The following is a 21671-nucleotide window of genomic DNA, read 5'->3' as shown; positions in this document are numbered from 1 at the left end:
TAAAACAGAAAACAAGAGAATATATATATATATATATATATATATATACACGCAACATGGTGGAAAGAGTGTATTTAGAAAAGCGATTGCCACGCCATCTAAATATTTTTATTATCACACATATGAACAATGACTGCTAAAGAGCCATTTTTTACACGGAAACTTTTAATTAAATCAACACAAACTTGTTTCTTGAACCTTTCCTCAATGATCATCATAGTATTGTAGAATTGAATCAACAAGGTTACCATTTTGCTATTTTTTCTATAATAGACAAGATCAAAATCCCACGTCTGGGATTTTAAAGCACTAACCCATTTGGTACAACATGGTAATTAAAGGTCACTTGAGAATTAAGTGTTGTCAATTATTTAAAACGCACCATGTTGCTTTGGTGCAAGTCATTGGTTCAAGCCCAGATTTGGATGGGTGAGATCAGGCCTTCCCCGCTCTGTTCCCATATTCATGCCTTTATTTGGGACCCGGAGTTGTAATTGGTCGGTTTCGATCTCACGATCACTGTGAGCCCATGCCTAGACACGTCCCTCAATTACAACCCCGTCCGACGTGTACCACGCCGATCCCACTTGGCGTCCCACCTGGCTGAACCCCAGTGGGCTCCACCAGCTCTGCCCGCTGCCAAGTCAGCAGCGCTTTGCAGCATGGGTGAATGCTCATACTTCACACAACGGATGGATGACACAACTTCATCCATATTGGATCGTGGGATTTGATATTCATCTATTCATCAATCGAGCGTCGATACAAGGATTTTGCAGAAGCTAAATGTGGCTTAGCGTGTATGCAACCGTGAATCGTGCACGTGTGGCGGCGCTAGGTCGAAGCAGGGCCAACATTAGAAGGGGGAGCTGAAAACCGGGAAAATATTGATATTCACCATTGTTCTGGTCATGGGTTGTTTGCATTAATCCCAATCTCCCAAGCCCCTCTTTATTAAAACCCCTATTGCCGTTTTTAAAATAACACCCATTCTCCGTGTGATTAGGGCTTTTGGGCCCAGTTTCGCCGAAGCGTGCTAATGAGAACAGCTCTTGTGTCTTTTCACAATAAAACAGAGTCGTGCACTTGGTCTCTCTGACACCGTTTAAAATTTTGCCGTCTGCTCGGAATGCCACGCTGCTGAATGGACACCACCTGCCCGGATCTCAACTGCTGCCAAACAATCATCTACCAAACGTAAATGCATCCAAATAAACTTCGTGCTGCATTCCATTCATCCACACGAGACTGTAAAGATCTGACCCCCCAGCCATTTTGCGCAAGAGGCAGGATGGTGAAAAGGCCTTTCGCAGCCTCTTTCCAGGCCCCACCTCTGCGCCATTCCATGCCACCAGAAATCGTGTAAAAATCTCGAGCTCTGGATGTTTTTATTTTTACCTCGAATCTGATGGACATCAAACCGTCGCCACGCTCTCAACTAAAATCAGGAAAATACATGAAAGATTACGCAAAGTGGGAGGGTTTCTGGCAACGCGTCACAGTGTATCTTCTTCGACATCGTGGTTTCGGAATTAGTCGCATTTGTTTTATGAGAATGAATGATATTGCTCCGTAGTTACTGGCAATGAGTAAACGAGCGGGGAAGAAAGGAAGGAAGAGCGGTAGGTTGAGAGTGGAGAGGTGGCAGGCGAGTGAAGATGGGGCAAATATTCGGGGGGAAAGTGGAAGGACAGTTGTGTGGAAAAATCTCACGGTGGAAAATAGTCTCGCAATATAAAACCCCATTCGTGAATTTTGAGGGGGCGTGGAGAGAGGTGGGTTTTGGAGGTTTGCTGAGAAAAGGGGATCCCAATTGGGTGATGATCATCCACTAAGGGGCTGCGCTCGCTTACACACTTGCTCTTGACTGTACCTGGGTATTAATAGAACAGAACTGAAGCAGCTCTTACGAACCGGAGATATTCGTCCAGCACTGAATTCCAGTGCAGCCGACTACTAGAAAGGGAATTAGAGACTGAGATGTGCTGCATTGCCATCCGCATCAACTGACTTCGTTAGGGAGGGGAGAGAGAGAGTGAGAGAGTGAGAGAGGAAGTAGGGGAAGGAGATTGACATTACTTAAGTTTGCTGATCGATCGTTAGAGTTGCACCGCCAGCACAGTGTGAAGTGCTGTTGTCTTTCTCAGTGGCTCTTCAGTTGCGAAGGTATGTGCTCTGGAGGAATCGCAAAGGTTTAAGTGTTTGTTGCGACTCATGGGCCTCCTTGAGCTTGTTGACGGCGTCGTTGTGCCGGTTCTGGAGGTTTGGTCATCCTGCTTAGCGGATCTCGTAATGCTTTCGCATTCTTTGTCTTGATTGAACACCACCGTGGCATTGCCGATCAGAGGCAACTGTGATCTTCTAGATTGAGTCGACATGAATGGTTTTCTGCATACATTCTGTGATCATACATGAGAGATCGGATCAGGGCGAAGAATGTGTCCTCAGGTTTTTTAGCGGTTGCAGGAAATGGTTTTTATGTTGGAAGATTCCACATCTAGATGTGGAATCGCCAATCGAGGCCAACGGGAGGATTCTGAATCAATGCTTGTCGTTTTGTTATGCAGGTCGAGTGTCATTGAGGTCAGCCTGTAATCCGATTCGCAGATCTTGCGAAGACTGAAGGTAGAGTAACTTGCTGCAATGGCTGCAACCGGAATTATCGCCTCCACAAGTTACTGCACCTTGACGAGGCCGTCTCGCCAGGAAGCATTTTGGGGTGTTGACTCCTGCTTGCGGTCTGGATTCAAGGGGCGTGGAAAGCTTTCTTCAGCAGGTTTCCTTGCTCCTGGTGTTAACAGTTTGCGTCTCAGGGGTAATACTTGCCCCAGACCCGCTACCGCCGCCAGATCCAAGTCCAACACACTCAGTGTCTCAGCTGTCTTGGCCGAACGTCCTATTGAGACTCTGGTAATTACACTCTGCTGCGTAAGCTTGCAACTTTGAATTCATTTTCACTAGTTTGCTTCCGCGATTGCATTTGCGGCTGTAAAATCAGTCCCAGATTGGTGAATTTCGTTTTACAGCATGAACGTTGTAATCGACGAGTCCGTCTTACGGTGAAAAATCGCCGGAGTCAGTTCAGTTTCTGTACGTCTATCCAGGGGCCGATCGAAATCTTCGTGAGATCAAATGATGACAATCTGATCTTGACTTGGGTGTTTGTTTTAGTTCCAGCAAGAGCAAATAACTCGGGAGAGAGAGGTAAAGACTCCGAAGTCGCAAGTGAACATGAAGAAAGTGTTTTCTATCATTCTGGGTGGAGGCGCCGGCACCCGCCTCAACCCCCTTACTCTCCGCCGTGCCAAGCCAGCGGTTAGCAACGCTCTCTCCATCTCGATCGTTTTAGCTGAGTCGCACATGGGTTACTTAAATTTTAACACTTGAAACTTTACTAAGGGTTTAATTAACGGCTGGCTGAAAATGTAACACCTTTTGGTGCGAATTGAGATCTGTAGTAGAGGGCTTGTTCACAATTTCTCTGTGATGGGACCCAACTGATCAATTGAGTTTGTATCTGTAATTAGGTGCCGCTCGGCGGCGCCTACCGACTGATTGATGTGCCGATGAGCAACTGCATCAACAGCGGAATCAACAAGATCTACGTTCTTACGCAGTTCAATTCCACCTCGCTCAATCGCCACCTTTCTCGCACATACAACCTTGGAAATGGCAGCAGCTTTGGAGACGGATACGTGGAGGTTTTGGCTGCCGCACAGAGGCCTGGATTCGGTGGTGACAAGTGGTTTGGAGGCACTGCGGACGCCGTGAGACAATACCTGTGGTTGTTGGAGGACGCCAAGAACAAGGACGTAGAGGAAGTGGTGATTCTATCTGGTGATCACCTCTACCGCATGGATTATGAAGATTTCGTGCAGAAGCACAAAGACTCTGGAGCTGATATTACCGTTTCTTGTGTACCAATGGACGATAGCCGGGCCTCTGATTACGGACTGATGAAGATTAACGACAAGGGTAGAATCCACTACTTCAACGAGAAGCCGAAGGGTGATGAATTGCAGTCCATGGTGAGCAATCCTCTTCTCAACTACTTCTCTGAACATAGTTTATAAATTTTGTAATATAATGGGAAATATGTATTCAATTGCTGCTGACGCTATTGCGTCGGTTGATTGTGTAGCAAGTGGACACCACAGTGTTGGGTCTGTCCCCCGATGAAGCGAAGAAGAAGCCATACATTGCATCCATGGGCATCTACGTGTTCAAGAAGAGTGTACTCTCCAAGCTTCTCAAGTGGCGGTACCCACTTGCCAATGACTTTGGTTCCGAGATTATCCCCCAGGCAGCGAAGGAATTTTATGTCCACGCTTACCTTTTCAATGACTACTGGGAAGACATTGGAACTATCAAGTCCTTTTTCGACGCCAATTTGGCGCTAACATCGCCGGACTCCAAATTTAGCTTCTACGACGCTGCGAAACCGACCTACACCTCTGCACGTTACCTGCCCCCAACCAAGATCGAGAGGTGCAGAGTGAAGGATTCGATTGTATCCCACGGATGTTTCTTGAGAGATTGCAGCGTTGAGAATTCGGTTATCGGTATCCGGTCTCGGCTTGAGTCTGGGTGTGACGTGAAGAGGGCTATGATCATGGGTGCCGATTTCTACGAAACTGATCCTGAAGCCTCTGCATTGCAAGAAGAAGGAAAAGTGCCTCTGGGCATTGGCGCCAACACCAAGCTCAGGAACTGCATTGTCGACAAGAATGCTCGGATCGGCAGCAATGTCGTTATTGCTAACACTGATGTAAGCACACTAATTCCAATTTCCTTGTCCGTTCCTGTCTAAAAGCTTTCAAGCTCGTCACAGATCTCGAGTTTTGTTACGTGCAACCCCTAATTTCTAAATTCGTTTCTGTGCAGAATGTATTCGAAGCTGCGCGACCGGATGAAGGTTTTTACATTCGCTCTGGTATCACAGTGATATGCAAGAACGCCGTAATTCAGAACGGAACTGTCATCTAAACGAGCCGAGATCTAATTCCTGATCGAGCAATTTGTTTAATCGTAACCAACCCGTCACTGTATGAAGTAAAATGTCAGGGATAACTGCCGTGCATCAACTGCATTGCTGAGCTGTTGCTTCATAGATCCCACGACCATTGGAGGGGACAAGCCGCTTACTCAATGCATCCGAGCTTCTAAGCTCGCCGTGACGTTTTTTTTTTTTTTTTTTCCGAGGATTCTCTGCCGACCGCGTTGTTGGTGGACGTAGAATTAGGGTTGCAAATGCAGCTCTCCTTGGGACCACAATCAAATGTACAAAGTTTGCTAATCGATTTAGAGCGATTTCATGTGATACCAGGATTAAATCCTAAGATTAGGTGAGTAACGTCATCAATTTTGGAGTGTATAGCGTGAGCGTCAGCATATATTACGATTTGTATAATATATTTATTAATTTAAAGAAATGTACTTGCCTCGATGTAGTTTCGTCACTAGGGACATGCTTTAAAGACAAACTCAAACTACGCTTTTATATTTTCTTGCTTGTCTTGGTAATTGTGTTTCAGTGAGCCTGTAATTCTTTGTTCAACTGTATTGCAATGCTTCATGGAACAGAAAATGTAGTGGACTGAAGAGTTTATCTTGTTTGTTGCACACAATTGTATCGTGCAAGTGATTTCGTCTTGATTCGCATCTCGGAGAATTTTGCTGTTGAGTCATTGCGTTATGGATCTGTTCTTGCCATTCAGACAAGACCCAGCTCTGCAGCAAATCCTCACAAAGCCGAAATCTACTCAGCCATCTAATATCTCACAATCCTCTGGAACTAAAAGGTGAGAATCTTAATGAGCATGTTTGTATTGTGTAACAGAAAACAGTGTTGAGAACTGCCTGCGACAGGTTACCACAAGAATTCAACAGATTACAATCGACCGTTGTCGTGTTGTAACACGAGTATACAGTGAAAATAAAAAGAAAGGGGAATTTTATTAATATTCAGTTACCTTGAATATTGGGAGCATCGATCAACTCGAGTACAAATATTGAGTGGTCAGGTTCAGTCACTCCGTTATAGTCAGCCGGGGCATACTGAAATGCTCCATTCGATTTCAATAACGGGAGTCAGCAAGAAGAGAAGGACCAATTCACACGACGGGTTCGAGGAGCCAATTGGATCCAATTTCGATAATCCAATCCGGGTCCTCTTACCCAATATGAGACCTGTATTGGTGGGGCAACCCAATGCAGTCTAGTTACGGGAAATCCAGATCTTACTACGGGTCTTAGCCAATCTGACGCGAAGACCAATTTGACCCAATTACGGGAACATCCAGGTTACTACGGGCATCTTTACCAATATAGGACCTGAATTGGTCGGGCGACTCAATGTGGTCCCGATTACGGGGTTCGATTCTATTTCAGGCTGTCCTGTTCTCTGTGCCGTCTCAGGGAACGTTGTTTTCGATAAATGGATTTCTTAAAGGTAAAAACGGAGGAGAAAGCTTGGCGGCGAGAGCCAATTTCGAATCCAAGTTGAGGTGAGAGCCAATTTCGGATCCAAGCTTGAGGTGGGAGCCAATTCTGGATCTAAGACGGAAGATTGAAGAAATTCAGAGGATAAGGTTAGGGGGGGATATAGTTTTGGAGTGGTGAGGGTTTTTTTTGAGGGGAAATCGGGGGGGGGGGGGAGGGAGTTTTCAAGTTTTTGCAAGGTTACCAGTTCGGTTTTCATTGGAGGTTTTTTTGAAGATCAAGGGAATTAGAGAGAGGAGCTTCATGCTTCGGGTCGGGGAAGGAAAGACATAGAATTTGGATTTTTCTTCTTCGTAGAGTTTTTGGGAAGACTGAGGCAATCGCTGCTGAAGTCAGTGTTGTAATGGTGAATCGGGATTTTTAAATGAAGTGGGTTTGAATACTCTTGACTGTTTTGTGAAATCGAGTTACGTCTGTGATTGAAGGATTAAAAGGGTGTCTATAGGATTGAGTATGCGGAGTGAATGAAATTTATTGGGTTAATCTAACAAGACAGTCAATGGATACAAGATCGTAAGTACAAAGCAGTATTGAAGGTTAACAGTTTGGGTTGTACGGGGTTCTCTGTAACGTCTAGAGACCTACCGGCTGGGGCAAAAAGGACTTCGACAAGCAGTCGAAGAGCACCCGTATAGATTTACGGTACATTGTTGCAATCGTTTATATTCTAGCAGTCAAAAACTGATAGACTGCTTGACTATCGGTGAATCTCCATACTACCTTCTACAGCCAGACGCCCGGCGCATTCTCGAGCAGGAAAGCACGTAATACGACATAAGTGGTGAACCCGACGTGAAAGCTTGAGGTAGAAGGTATTGGATTTCGGTTGATTTTATCTTTATTTTTATGGAAAACGAAAATAAAAATTTTGAAGGATTTTTGGGAGAAGTTTCTGGTGGGGAGTCTTCTAAAGGACAAGGTATGCACATGGATCCGTCTATTGCTAGTTTGTTTCAAGCCTTCTCATTGTCAATGCAGCAACAGCAAAGCAATGATCGAAAGGAAGCTTTGGCAACCAAAGCATTGCAAGCAGTGGTCAATAAAATTGATCAATTTGATGGGAGGAATATTTCAAGGTATTTAAGATGTTATGTTCGTGAAATGGAATTAAATCGGGTTTCTGAGAAGAAAATGGTTGCACTATTTGGACTTGCCACGATACCGGAGATAAGGGACCACATTACATCGATTACGGATCGTTGTGGGAATTCATGGGAGGTTTTTCACATGCATTGAAAGACGAATATTTCTTGGAAGATGCTGATCGCGTTACTAAGAAGCTGTTTCTGGGATGGATTGAACGGCCCAATAAGAATTTTGCAAGCAACAGAGCTACTAAGGGAATTTGAGAGGCAGTACTCTCAATTATCGAAGGTAGAAAAATTGACATTGGAGCCGAACAAAGTTGATCTATTTCTTCAAGCTGCTGATGGAGAATTGCAAGAGAAATTAGAACCCCTTCTTGGAGACAAAGAAGAAGATGAAGGATTGACAACGAAGTGGAAGAACGTTGAAGATGCGGTGGGGTTGCTTACAAAAAAAGAAAGGAGGAAGGATAGGAGCAATATTTCGAAAACAGTACAAGCACCCAAAGCTCCAGTACGTACAACACCACCGACAATGCCTACAGTTCAACCTTCGACATCCTTGTCAAAGAAAGCAGATATGGGTATGGAAGAAATTATACGAGGAATGCGAGATCTTCAAATCAAATTAGCAAGACTTGAAGAGAATACTTCTATAAACAATTCGAAGAATGTTTCAAAACAAGGATATGTACAAAGATGCATTTGGTGTGATGATGCTTCACACACTAGAAAAGATTGCAATGAATTTAATAATATGATACGGCAGGGAATTATTTGCTGGAAAGATGGGAAGATAGCATTGAAAGATAGGGAGGATCTTCTTCAAACCAATTTTGGCAAGGGAAGAATGAGAGCATTGGTTCAAGATTACTTAAAAGAGCATGAAACAGTAGTACGAGAAAGTGCAAGTTATGGTGCTAGAGTAGATGATGAAATTGGTGGAAGTACGGAAACTAGTGAGTTTTGGGCTTCTGCCGTTTCTACATTGCAAGAAGGGAAATTACCTCGAGAAGCGTTATTGAGAACTGCAGCTACAATACGAGGAAGAACAGGTTGGGAGGATCCTGTTGAGTCTCTTTCAGTTCATGCATATATTGCTAAGAGCCAAGATGAAGCTTTGATGGAAGAAAAAAGACGAGGAAATTTTGATGATACTAGAGAAGGAAATTCTTTTAAGAGGCAAACTCGAGGAGACAAGGCTCGGGAGGCAGCTTCACAAGAATTGCCTGTAAAGGATACCTCAGCATCATTGGGAGAAATAACAACGGAGACAAAAGATAAGGGCAAATCAATTGCTTATAAGCTACTTTCTGACATTGAAGCGGCAACAAATTTGAAAGGGGTGTTGGAAGAACGTATATTAAACGCTAAGGTGGAATTCACATTGAAAGAAGTCTTGGAAATTGTAAAGAAGGAGTTTCATGATGTTATCATTGACAGCATTAAGCGAAAGAGGCAATTAATGAGCGAAACTGGAATGAGTCATGCTATTGATGCAAGAATATGTAGAGATGAAGAAGGGGTTGATATTGGTTACAAGTAACCAACAAATGAAAAGAATGGGTATAATCAGCGAGTACATTTCGAAGATTCTAGTGACAAGGAAATGGAAACTTTGAGCCATTATACTCGAAAGCATTGGGCAAGGGCAACTACCGAGGTATTGGTGAAGGTAGGAGATATAGAAGAACCAATAGTTGCCTTGGTGGACCATGGTTCTGAAATAAATCTCATGTCTAAAGATCTTTATAAGAAGCAAAAATGGCCAATTGATATGGAACATGGATGGGCAATACGAGCAGCTAATAACACACGAGGCGAATTATATGGAGCTTGTCCAGATGTCAAAATTCGGATTGGGGATGTTGCTACGGAGCAACATTTCTTCGTTCAAGATACAACGTCTTATCCGTTGATTTTAGGACAACCTTATATCACGGCAACACGGATGGAAACAAAGGTACTTGACGATGGTTCTGCTTATGCAAGGGTACGGAGCGAAGATGGGAGGAAAGCTGTACAATTTCTAACAGTACCTCCTAACCATGAACGGAATCGAGATAGGTTGAGGGAGAAACCATTGCCAAAGATTGTTGAAGGATTTAAGGATTTTGGGGAGGTACCACTGTAAAGCGAGATTATGGAGGTACAAAAGAGGAGGTACTCTCGCGAGATGAAGGTGCCTTTGATGCGAGTTTTATTGGTATATTGGAGAATGGAAATATTATGTATAAGAAAGTTGATGATTTTAAAAGAAAAGAAAGAAAAAGATTATATGATATTGAAGGACAGTTACGCAAGATAGGTACATTGCAAGATGATGAGAGGATTTTGGGTGTTTATGAAGAAAATGGACTGGAAGATTCATTGGAATTGATTACATCTATTGGGTTAGGGGATAATGATAAGATTGTTGAGATTCATTCGAGAGAGGTTTATACCATGCTTGAATCTTTTCAAGCACTAGAAGTCACAGTAGAGACGAGATATAAAACGGCAGATAAGAAGGTAAAGCCTGTTGCCGGACCATTACCAGAGGATTCTAAAGAACAAATGGGAGAAGCATCAAAAGAAGCAAGTTTAAGAGATCCAATGAGTATTGGACATCAGTTTACTGAAGAGACTTTTGAAGAATTGAAGATTGGTTCTGATGGTTCTTTATTGCCGGAGGAAATTACTTGCTTCAAAAAGATGTTGGCTAAACAAGGTAGATCGTTTGCCTTCGAATCTCATGAAATTGGGTGTGTGGATCCAAATATTATAACACCTATGGTTATCTTCACTGTACCGCATGTACCTTGGAATGTAAGACCGATTCCAGTACCGAGGGCACATTTACCTAAATTGGTGGAACTATTGAAAGAAAAGATAAAGATGAAAATATTAGAACCTTCATTTGTGCCGTATTCTAGTCGATGGTTTACGGTACCTAAGAAGAATGGGTCACTGCGGTTTATTCAAGATATGCAGCCGGTGAATGCTGTAACTGTCAGGAATGCAGGAATTGGACCTATTGTGGATGAATTTGCTGAGGCGTTTGCTGGAAGGGCGATCTATTCAATGGGTGATTTGTATTCAGGTTATGATCAGTTTCAACTTGCCGAAGGAAGTAGAGATATGACAACGATGAGGACACCGCTTGGGTTGGTTAGAATGTGCACTCTTCCTCAAGGCGCGACCAACTCAGTTGCGCATATGATGAATGGGATGAATAAGGTATTGAGATATTTTATCCTGAAAAAGACTATGCCTTTTCTGGATGATGTTCCTATAAAAGGGTGCAAAGAAGGAGACAAGGATGAAACTTTAGATACGAGGGGGTGTCGCAGATATGTTGTTGATCATATACAAGATTGTGAAAAGATTTTAACTCGGCTTGGAGAAGTTCATCTTACATTATCGGGTATGAAGTCCGTATTTGGAGTGCGAGAGGTTGTAATTGTTGGACATTTATGTGGATCTTACGGAAGAAAACCAGATCCGACTAAAGTTGATGCAATTGGAAGGATGAAAGAGGATTGTGGTTCTTTAACAGAGGTTCGCAGGTTTTTGGGTGCATGTGTATTTTATCGAATCTGGATCCCTCATTATGCTCACATAGCGGATCTATTATATGAACTGTTACGCAAGGGTTACCGATTTAAATGAGAAGAAAGGCATATTCAGGCAATGCAAAGATTGAAGAAATTTTTGATGTCACCTCCAATATTGAGGAAGGTTGATTATAAGTGCAATAGACCAGTGATTCTTACTGTAGACGCTAGTCCAATTGCCGTTGGATGGGCTGTGGGTCAAGATGATTCGAATGGGAGTAGATTTGCAGTTCGATTTGGGGCTAAAGTTTTAAGTATTCGTCAGCGTGCATATTCGCAAGTCAAAAGAGAACTTTGGGGAGTCGTTTCGGCTATGAAAGCTGAAAAGGACTATTTGATTGGAGCAGTAGTAGTAATTGAAACAGATTGCTTGCCATTGCTTGGAATGATTATTAACTGTTCAACACCAGATATTGCAATGTTGAGATGGATTGCTTATATTAAGTCACTAAATCCAGAATTTAAGCATATCACTGGAAAGGACAATTTAGTAGCAGACATGCTATCTCGAGCAAGATACGAGAGGGAGGACAAAATGGTTGAAGACATTGATGATGTCGGATTGAAATTCTATTCAATATCAAATCTCAACAGAGAAGACAAGCTATTTCTTGAAGAATCTTATGAAGGAGAATTATTGGATATTGGTCATTATTTGAATACCTTGTCTAAGTAGGGGAATTGGTCTACAGAAAAATTCAAACAAATAAGAAAAAAAGCATATGGATTTTTACTTCGAGATGGATTCTTATGGAAGAGACCGAAGAAAGGAATTGGGATGCCACAACGAGTGATAGGCAAAAGGGAAGAAAAACTAAAATTATTAAAGGAGTTTCATGATAGTTTATGGGCAGGGCATAGAGGAATCTGGGCTACTTTTGCTAAACTCAAGGAACGATATTGGTGGAAAAATATGTATTGAGATGTGCTCTCATTTGTAGAGTCATGTGAAATCTGTCAATCGTATTCTAATATCCGACATCGAGATGGTCTTCATCCTACGTATCCTCTGGCTATTCATTTTAAATGGATTGTTGATTTGGTTATTATGCCAGTTGGGTTATGGCAGATGAGATATTTGGTTTTAGCTCGTGAAGATTTATCAAATCAAGTAGAAGGAAGAGCATTGAGGAAAAAATCTACAGAGGGGATTTGTAGGTTTTTGTTTGAAGATGTCATTTGCCGCTACGGATGCATAGGAAAAATCACTGCAGATCGTGGAGAATTAAATGCATAAGAAGCTCGTAAGTTCTTTGAAAAATGTGGAGTTAAACTATCACTGACTATTGCTTATAATCCGGAAGGGAATGTAAAAAGCAAACGCGGTCACCCGCCGATTGTGAAAGCATTGGTTAAAGCTTGTAATGGGAAGGTTAAAGAGTGGCCACGGCTTTTGTCATTTGCATTATGGGCTGATCGAACAACACATAGTTCGGTGACAGGATATATGCCAGTAGAACTTATGACAGGTCAAAAACCAATTATGCCGATTGAAGAAAAGGTACTTACTTGGAGTATGCTACAATGGGAAGATGGATTGACAAGAGAAGAACTTCTTGCTATTAGGATTCGACAATTGGAGCAAAGAACGGAAGATGTGCAGATAGCATTGGAAAGGTTAAAAAGAGCAAGGTTACAAAACAAGGCGCGATTCGATAAGCAACATCAATTGAGACCAAAAGCAATCGAGGAAGGTGACTGGGTACTTGTTTATGACAATAGTCTGGATAATCAACATAGTACTTTGCGGAAATTTTCAAAACGTTGGTTTGGACCATATGTTGTAACAACTGTTCATGATAATGCGACTTACTCATTACGGGAGTTAGATGGTACAAAATTGAAAATACCAATTGCAGGGAAGAGAGTAAAAATATTTAAACGAAGACACGCAGAGATGAATATGGAAGACCTTAATGAAGGTACAGAGATTCCGCAGCAAGAAGATGAAAGTGATATGGATAATGAAGGTGACGAAGACGAACTGGACAAAGACGTAGGGGATATATTCTGAATCAAACAGCAATTGGGTAAATTGGTGCATACCGGAGGATGCACAGGTTCAGAGGGGGTGGATGTCGTGTTGTAACACGAGTATACAGTGAAAATAAAAAGAAAGGGGAATTTTATTAATATTCAGTTACCTTGAATATTGGAAGCATCAATCAACTCGAGTACAAATATTGAGTGGTCAGGTTCAGTGACTCCGTTACAGTCAGCCGGGGCATACTGAAATGCTCCATTCGATTCCAATAACGGGAGTCAGCAAGAAGAGAAGGACCAATTCACACGACGGGTTCGAGGAGCCAATTGGATCCAATTTCGATAAACCAATCCGGGTCCTCTTACCCAATATGAGACCTGTATTGGTGAGGCAACCCAATGCTGTCTAGTTACGGGAAATCCAGATCTTACTACGGGTCTTAGCCAATCTGACGCGAAGACCAATTTGACCCAATTACGGGAACATCCAGGTTACTACGGGCATCTTTACCAATATAGGACCTGAATTGGTCGGGCGACTCAATGTGGTCCCGATTACGGGGTTCGATTCTGTTTCAGGCTGTCCTGTTCTCTGTGCCGTCTCAGGGAACGTTGTTTTCGATAAATGGATTTCTTAAAGGTAAAAACGGAGGAGAAAGCTTGGCGGCGAGAGCCAATTTCGAATCCAAGTTGAGGTGAGAGCCAATTTCGGATCCAAGCTTGAGGTGGGAGCCAATTCCGGATCTAAGACGGAAGATTGAAGAAATTCAGAGGATAAGGTTAGGGGGGGATATAGTTTTGGAGGGGGGAGGGTTTTTTTTGAGGGGAAATCGGGGGGGGGGGGAGGGAGTTTTCAAGTTTTTGCAAGGTTACCAGTTTGGTTTTCATTGGAGGTTTTTTTGAAGATCAAGGGAATTAGAGAGAGGAGCTTCATGCTTCGGGTCGGGGAAGGAAAGACATAGAATTTGGATTTTTCTTCTTCGTAGAGTTTTTGGGAAGACTGAGGCAATCGCTGCTGAAGTCAGTGTTGTAATGGTGAATCGAGATTTTTAAATGAAGTGGGTTTGAATACTCTTGACTGTTTTGTGAAATCGAGTTACGTCTGTGATTGAAGGATTAAAAGGGTGTCTATAGGATTGAGTATGCGGAGTGAATGAAATTTATTGGGTTAATCTAACAAGACAGTCAGTGGATACAAGATCGTAAGTACAAAGCAGTATTGAAGGTTAACAGTTTGGGTTGTACGGGGTTCTCTGTAACGTCTAGAGACCTACCGGCTGGGGCAAAAAGGACTTCGACAAGCAGTCGAAGAGCACCCGTATAGATTTACGGTACATTGTTGCAGTCGTTTATATTCCAACAGTCAAAAACTGATAGACTGCTTGACTATCGGCAAATCTCCATACTACCTTCTACAGCCAGACGCCTGGCGCATTCTGGAGTAGGAAAGCACGTAATACGACACCGTATATTATAGTTCATTTAGAATTAGCATTATGATGATTCTATTGGCTTTGTGCTCTCACCGTCAGCGGATGCCATCCAGTAGTAGCTCATTGTCACCGAAAGACACGTGTTCACTCCTAACAAGTGAACCTCTTGTATGTATTTCAAAATATTGTTCCTCGGTACTTACTTTTCAACTTTAGAAGTCTGAGAGAGGGTTTACTGATAATATGGTATTAGACCACCATTTTGTACTATAGCAAGTTTTGTCTAAGTTTAGTGAGAAATGTTCATAGAACATTGAGTATGTTGAGATAATAGAAAAGTGATTGTTTTTCTTTAGCACAACAATTGACAAATAAGTCTTGCTCCAATCCTTAGAATATCATGATTATAAGTTCAAGAAGCTATTATAGCATGTCAATAGGAGAAGCAAACAAACTAGTTGGTACCAATAACTATTATATTTGACAGTTAAAGTTGAAAGTGATATTGATAAGAAAGAGTGTTTTAGACCTTACATAGAATCATATATAATCTGCCAACTACTTATTAGTTGTTTTAGAAACTTACTATACTAAGTACTTGATGAAGAAAGAAAAAAACTTATCACTATTTGGAATACAACTATAAGTAGTTTATAATTTACTAGAATTTGTAGCAAATTTCATGGATCTAATATTTGCTTAAGATGGTTTACATCAAAAGTTTGAATCCAAAAACTAGTCTCAATTGTTGATGCTAAGTAACCAACTTCACACACTGAAGATATTAAAAGTTGGATCAATAGAAGAATATAACAACAAGGCTACAAATGTGAAGAATCAACTAATGTCCATAGAAGAATCAAGTCAAAATATAAGCATCTATCAACTTCTACTCGATGGCTTATTAATGAACTTCAAAAGAATTGTTCAAACCTTAAGCAACTTATACACAATTTTCAGTTTTTATCAATTAATAGTCAAATTACTCACTAAACCAATACATCAAGTATAGAAGACATTCCAATTTAGAGATGAAGAGGTCTTAGGAGCACACTTTAATCAAACTATTCAACTACTAATATAGTATCAATAATATAATGGAATACAACTTTGAGGAGTAGGCTTCCAAATTGCAAAGATAAAAGATGAGGAGACTATGAAGGAAGGAGCCAATACTTTAGAAAGAGCCTAGGCATGTGTCAAGGACAAAGACTCGATGAGGGAAAATATACACAAAAAGGCTATCTCGATATAATAAGTCAAAATATAAATAAGTAGGTATATTAAAAGGAAACTGGAATGGCTATTGCCACAAGACAAGAAACTAAAGACTCTTGAACCTGGACTAAAAGCAAGAAAGGAGTTGACAAGAGTGAAGAAGCCTTCACTCTTGTCTCTATATATACTATCTAATTAGGGGCTACGTGGCGACGTTCTATAGGACCTCCAATATGTGTTGACTTTGTAGGACACATGCTTTGACTTACAAGGCAAGTTTTTCTACGTGTGGGCCACATAGTTAGCTTGATCTTCAAGCTAACAACATGTGTGGCACATGGCCAACTTGTTGACCACGTTTCTAATCCAAAAAGTCAATTAAAGACACCTATGAAGTCAAAGCAACATCTAGGAAGTTTCTAGGAAGCTTCTATATTAAATATTATAGAATTAACTTACTTTTATCTACTTTTACTTATTTCTACCTATTTCTATATGTAATTATTAGCTTACATGATTATGGCCGTGACATTACCCCCTCTTCTAGAGATGAGTTCCACGAAGAGCGGTCATCATATGTTGAGGAAATCTATGATACGACGAATTGTATTCGCCATATACTCTGATCTCTGTTCTCTTCGAAGATGATTGATAGGGCCTCTCAACCATGGGTAGTGTCCCATACCAGGGCGGGAAGACCACCCAGTTATTTGATCATTGTTGAGGCCTTCGTAACTTCCTTCGAATAGAGTATTTGGAACACCATCAGGAGTTGTTCCTACCTCTAGCAAAATTACCAAACATCGGGAGTCCCTTCCCAAATCGTGATACCAAACGTGTTGTATTTCACCATCTATTCGAGGAAGAACATGTCGTTCTTGAAGATGTTCATCTCGATTGCGTCGTCTTGAAGGTTGTGACAATCGTAATGTCTCGTCCAGCAGGTCAGCAAACGAAGGTTCTTGAGTTGAATCCACTGGTTGTTGGCTCTCCATCTAATTAGCGTCGCAAATGCAAAGAAGTTACAAACAAGGATAGGAAATTGAATGTTATCTTGTCTCAATCTTGTCTCTTTTATAAGAGAGATTTTCATCTTGGTTTCGATGGATGTCGTTGATGAAAAACTTTGACTTTAGCTGATGCATTTGCTAGATTCCTGGATGGCTCCCATGTGCGTTCACTAATATCATATCCGCGCCAATGAACAAGATATTCCAGCTTATTTCGGTGCCGCCTTGAGTCTAATATCTCTTCCACCTCAAATTCTTCATTATTATCTACTTCTATAGGAGGCGGTGGCATTTGTCTTCTTCCTTGTATATCCACTGTCTTATATGGTTCAAGAAGAGACACGTGGAATACAGGATGGATCTTCATTGACTCCGGTAGATGTAATCGATATGCAACTGGGTTGATCTGTTCAGAAACAGAAAAGGGGCCAAGCCTACGATAGTCCAACTTGTCACAAGGTCGAGTAGTCTTGATATTACGACGAAGTAGCCATACCTTATCACCCACGTTGAGTTGTGGTTGCTCCTTACGATATAGATCTGCATTTATTTTTTTTCGTTCTTGAGCTTCCTTCAATTGTGTCTTCATTATTGCATGTAACTCTGACAACCGATTTGCCATATCTTCTGCTGCAGGATTATCAACTTTTGAAAAATCAAAAGTATCAAGTCGTGGATGATAGCCATAATTGGCAAAGAAAGGTGTTTGTTGCATGGAAGAATGTACCGTATTATTATAAGTAAACTCTGCCAATGGCAGAAGGGTTATCCAATCATCTTGTTGGTAGTTGATAGTACACCTTAAATACTGCTCCAAGACTTGGTTTACACGCTCTGTTTGTCCATCAGTTTGAGGATGGAAAGCCGAAGATAGCTTTATGTCCACTTTTAAAATCTTGAAAAGGGTCCTCCAGAATCTTGACACAAATTGAGTTCCCTTATCCGATATGATATCTTTAGGTAATCCATGATAGCGATAGATATTATCAATGAAAAGCTTAGCTGTTTCTTCACCTGTGATAGATTTTGTACATGGCACAAAGTGTGCCATCTTGGTGAAATGATCTACTATCACAAATATAGAATCATAAGATCTTGAGTTTGGAAGATCTGTGATGAAATCCATAGAAACAGAAGACCATGGTTGTTCTGGTATAGGTAATGGCTGAAGAAGTCCGTAAGGTCAATGACGAGGAGTTTTTGATCTTGAACAAATTTTACATGATTGTACAAAATCTTTGACTGACTTCCACATTTGTGGCCACCAAAAATCTCTTGATATGAGTTCCAAAGTCTTATTATATCCAAAGTGCCCTGCTGCTGGAAAGTCATGATGTGCTTGAAGAACACGTAAACGTGCTTCTCCTTTTGGAACATATAGGCGTCTTTCAAAATTTAATAGATTATTCTTGAACTCGAACTTAGAAGGATTTTGAGACTTGGAAGAATTATTCTCGATATCATAAACAAGAGGGTCTGAGGACATACTGGACTGGATTTGCTTGAGAAAAGTTGAATCAACAGTCAATGTTGATTTCATTGCTCGGAGATGAAATTGCTCCGGTTTCAAGAGGACCGTTCTTTGTTGCTCAAAAGCTGCATCTCCTTCTTTTGGTGCAAAATAAGAACGTCTAAATAGGGCATCAGACAAACCTTGTTGTTTTCCTGGCCGATAAGTGATAATGAACTCGAATCTTGACAAAGACATACTCCAACGAGCTTCACGACGATTCAACACACGTGTTGACATGAAATACTCGAGGTTCTTGTGATCTGTATACACAGTGACTGGACTAGAAGCGCCTTCTAGATAATGACGCCATTCTTGAAAGGAATCCACGATCGCAAGAAGTTCTTTATCGTGGATCTCATAATTGATCTCGGCTGCTGAGAATTTTCTTGAATGAAAAGCTATCAGATGAAGTTTGTCATCTGTTCCCATTTGTGATAAAACTGCACCCAAGGCAAAATCCGATGTGTCTGTTTCCATAAAAAATACCTTGGAAAAGTCAACACGATATAAGACTGGTGCAGAGACAAACGATGTCTTCAAGGCTTCAAATGCTGCTTCCGCTTCTTGATTCCATTGAAATTTATCTTTACTAGACAAGCGTGTAAGTGGAGCTGCAACTCGTGAGAAATCTTTGATGAAGATCTGATAGTAATTGGCAAATCCCAAGAAACATTGGACATCTTTTACCGTCCTTGGAATCTTCCAATCCATGATTGTTTGGACTTTCTTAGAATCCATCATGAGACCATCATTTGAAATGATGTATCCTAAAAAGTCAACTTGAGTAGTGTGAAATACACACTTTTCCATCTTGGCGTACAATCCTGCATCTCTAAGTTTTTGTAATACTTGACGAATATATATTTCATGTTCTTCGACGTTCTTAGAATAGATCAAAATATCGTCTAGATAGCAGACGACAAAATTGTCTAAGAATTCACGAAATACATCATTCATGAGATGTTGAAAAGCAGTTGGTGCATTCGTGAGTCCAAAGGGCATGACATTATATTCGAAATGTCCATACCTGGTTCGAAACACAGTCTTCCATTCATCTCCTTCTTTGATCCGTACTAGATTATATGCTCCTCTTAGATCTATTTTTGTATAGATCTTAGCTTGATTCAACTAGTCAAGGAGTCCTGATATCAAAGGTAATGGATACCTGTTCTTGATTGTGATCTTGTTGAGTCCTCGATAATCAACACACATTCGTAAAGATCCATCTTTTTTCTTTACGAATAGAATTGGAGCTCCTGCTGGAGATTTTGAATGGCGTATGAAATTCTTCGCTAAATTCTCGTCAATATATGTCTTGAGTTCAGCCATCTCATCTTGCAATAAACTGTAAATTGGTCCAAATGGTGGCTGAGTTCCTTCCTTGAGGTCGATTGAACAATCATATGGGCGATGCTCAGGAAGAATATCTGCATTCTTTTTTTCAAAAATGTCTTGATAATCCTGATATTGACTTGGAATGCCACTTGAAGTCTTTACGTTTTCAGAAATAGGTGCAGCATAAATAGCAAAAGTTGATCCTTCTTTTGCTGCATGTATAAATGCTTTTGTACCTATCAGTACGGGTTCTACTATACTAGACTTATAATTTTTTACTTGGTTAGTAGAACTATTAATAACGCTCTGGGAAAAGTCAAGTTTATGCAAATTCCAATCTATTCGAGGGTTATATTTTTCTAGCCAAGATAAACCTAAAATAACTGGATTGGACGGAGATTTAATTATGTTAAAAGCTATGTAGCTATCATGACCGTCTATTGTTACTTTTATAAGATGAATTTCATGAGTGACATCTCCAGAAGACAGGGGACGACCATCTATGACTTCTACATGTACTGGTTTAGGTTTCTGTACAAAAGGTATTTTACGACTTTTAACAAATTGTTCATCTAAAAAACATGCTGAGGCTCCTGAATCTAATAAAGCAGAGGCTTTGTAATTCTTAGGTCCTAAATATAAGTCTATTATAAAACAAGGAGAGGGTTCTGAGGAGAGGATAGGACCTTCATTAGGAATTGTACAAGGTTCCAGCTGCATGGTCCCTATTATAGCTGGATGAATCCGTTTTCCGACATGTTGTTTTCTTTGATCGTCGTACCCCTCATTTTATAGTTGCGTCGCTTCTTTGGACAATGTTGAGCAGTGTGCTTAGGTTCTCCGCAATATAAACATAATCCTTCTTGACGATGACGAATCTTTTCTTGCTTAGTTAGGGGTTTAAAATGTACCGTGTCAATTTGCATGTCTTCTACTTCCGAATGTATGTTTGGCAAAGATGTTGATGTTGCCATTGAGTAATAACGTTGAGGTTCCCTTGAATGATTCTCAGATCGAAATTCGAAAAGTCGATTATCACATTTTATCGCAAAATCGATTGCTTGACTCAAAGTTTGAGGATCAGGTAAGTTGAGCATCAATTTCTTTACTTCGTATTGCAATCCATAAAGAAATTGACTAATGAGTGCAGCATCATCCCACTTGATGTCAATTGCAAGTTGTCAAAATTGTGAAGCATACATTGTTACTGAGCGATTTTCTTATCGTAGAATTCGGATCTTATTTGTTGCAATACGAGTCGCATCGTGTTCACCATATATAGATCGAAACTCCGCCAAAAAAGCTTCCAAATTGTCTAATATTGGATTTCATTGTTCAAAAAAAGACGAAAACCATGATAATGCAGAACCAGAAAGTAGAGTGCCAATAAACCTGACTTGTGATCCTGGAGTTGGATAGCTTTGCGGTTGAAGTTCAATTGCCAATTGTACTTGATTGATGAACCCTCGAAACTTAGATCTCGTACCATCAAATTTCTTGGGTAAGGTAATTCTTGGTTCTCTAGTGCTTACAGGGTGTTGTACAATTGGAGAAGGAACGTGATTTGTTGTAGATGTTGAAGCAGCTCCGATCATCTCTATATCCTCACTTTCTGCTATTCTTGTTCTTTCTTATGTTGGTGAATTGAGTTGATGCATCGCAAGCATTAACTCCCTCATTTGCTCTTGCATTTGTGCCATTGTACTCTTCATTTCAACAAGCTCTGCCATAATGACACTAAGAAGAAAAATTTGTTTGATACTACTCAAGACAAAAGAAAAGAAAGACTTGATAACAAAGAAGATACTAAGAACAATATCAGTTTAGAAGTGGGTAATCCGTAAACTTCTAATACGCTTATGTCTTGTCAAGAGAAAGGGGTAATCCACTCTCACTCAAGAAAAACAAAGCTCTGATATTGTAAGTGTACTCTTGTCAATCTGTCAAGGACAAAGACTCGATGAGGGAAAATATACACAAAAAGGCTATCTCGATAT

General features: G+C 40.8%; 1 protein-coding gene and 1 long non-coding RNA gene across 5 annotated transcripts in view; both read left to right on the top strand.

Moving 5' to 3' along the window:
• The first annotated feature begins 1220 nt into the window (after positions 1 to 1220).
• Positions 1221 to 5446, top strand: LOC112278582 (glucose-1-phosphate adenylyltransferase large subunit 1). Of its 4 annotated transcripts, none has more exons than XM_073532102.2 (6): positions 1221 to 1362; positions 2568 to 2910; positions 3172 to 3315; positions 3528 to 4028; positions 4142 to 4768; positions 4885 to 5446. In XM_073532102.2, exons 2-6 carry the CDS (start codon positions 2644 to 2646, stop codon positions 4984 to 4986), a joined length of 1641 nt encoding a protein of 546 aa, XP_073388203.1. In that variant the 5' UTR covers positions 1221 to 1362; positions 2568 to 2643; the 3' UTR covers positions 4987 to 5446. The 4 variants fall into 4 exon arrangements, with proteins under 4 accessions (XP_073388203.1, XP_024367955.1, XP_024367954.1 ...); XM_024512187.3 differs by lacking the exon at positions 1221 to 1362 and adding an exon at positions 1409 to 2166 and having other exon boundaries at positions 3178 to 3315; XM_024512186.3 differs by lacking the exon at positions 1221 to 1362 and adding an exon at positions 1412 to 2262.
• A 5436-nt stretch (positions 5447 to 10882) lies between these two features.
• LOC149989701 (uncharacterized) overlaps positions 10883 to 21671 on the top strand; it is a 65215-nt gene continuing 54426 nt past the window's right edge. The window contains exon 1 of the long non-coding RNA XR_016501876.1: positions 10883 to 11043. This is a non-coding gene — a long non-coding RNA (uncharacterized LOC149989701). The remainder of the gene's footprint in view (positions 11044 to 21671) is intronic.

The sequence above is a fragment of the Physcomitrium patens genome, chromosome 2 (genome assembly GCF_059467195.1).
Source record: "Physcomitrium patens ecotype Gransden chromosome 2, ASM5946719v1, whole genome shotgun sequence".
NCBI lineage: Eukaryota > Viridiplantae > Streptophyta > Bryopsida > Funariales > Funariaceae > Physcomitrium > Physcomitrium patens.
The sequence above is the reverse complement of the archived record's forward strand: the minus strand, read 5'-3'. Positions and strand labels throughout refer to the sequence as shown.

Excerpts from the sequence above, each read along its gene's own strand:
- LOC112278582 (XM_073532102.2), top strand. The coding sequence starts at position 2,644 with ATGGCTGCAACCGGAATTATCGCCTCCACAAGTTACTGCACCTTGACG. Across the intron at positions 2,911-3,171 it reads AACGTCCTATTGAGACTCTG|TTCCAGCAAGAGCAAATAAC; the intron begins GTAATTACACTC and ends TGTTTGTTTTAG. Across the intron at positions 4,769-4,884 it reads TCGTTATTGCTAACACTGAT|AATGTATTCGAAGCTGCGCG; the intron begins GTAAGCACACTA and ends GTTTCTGTGCAG.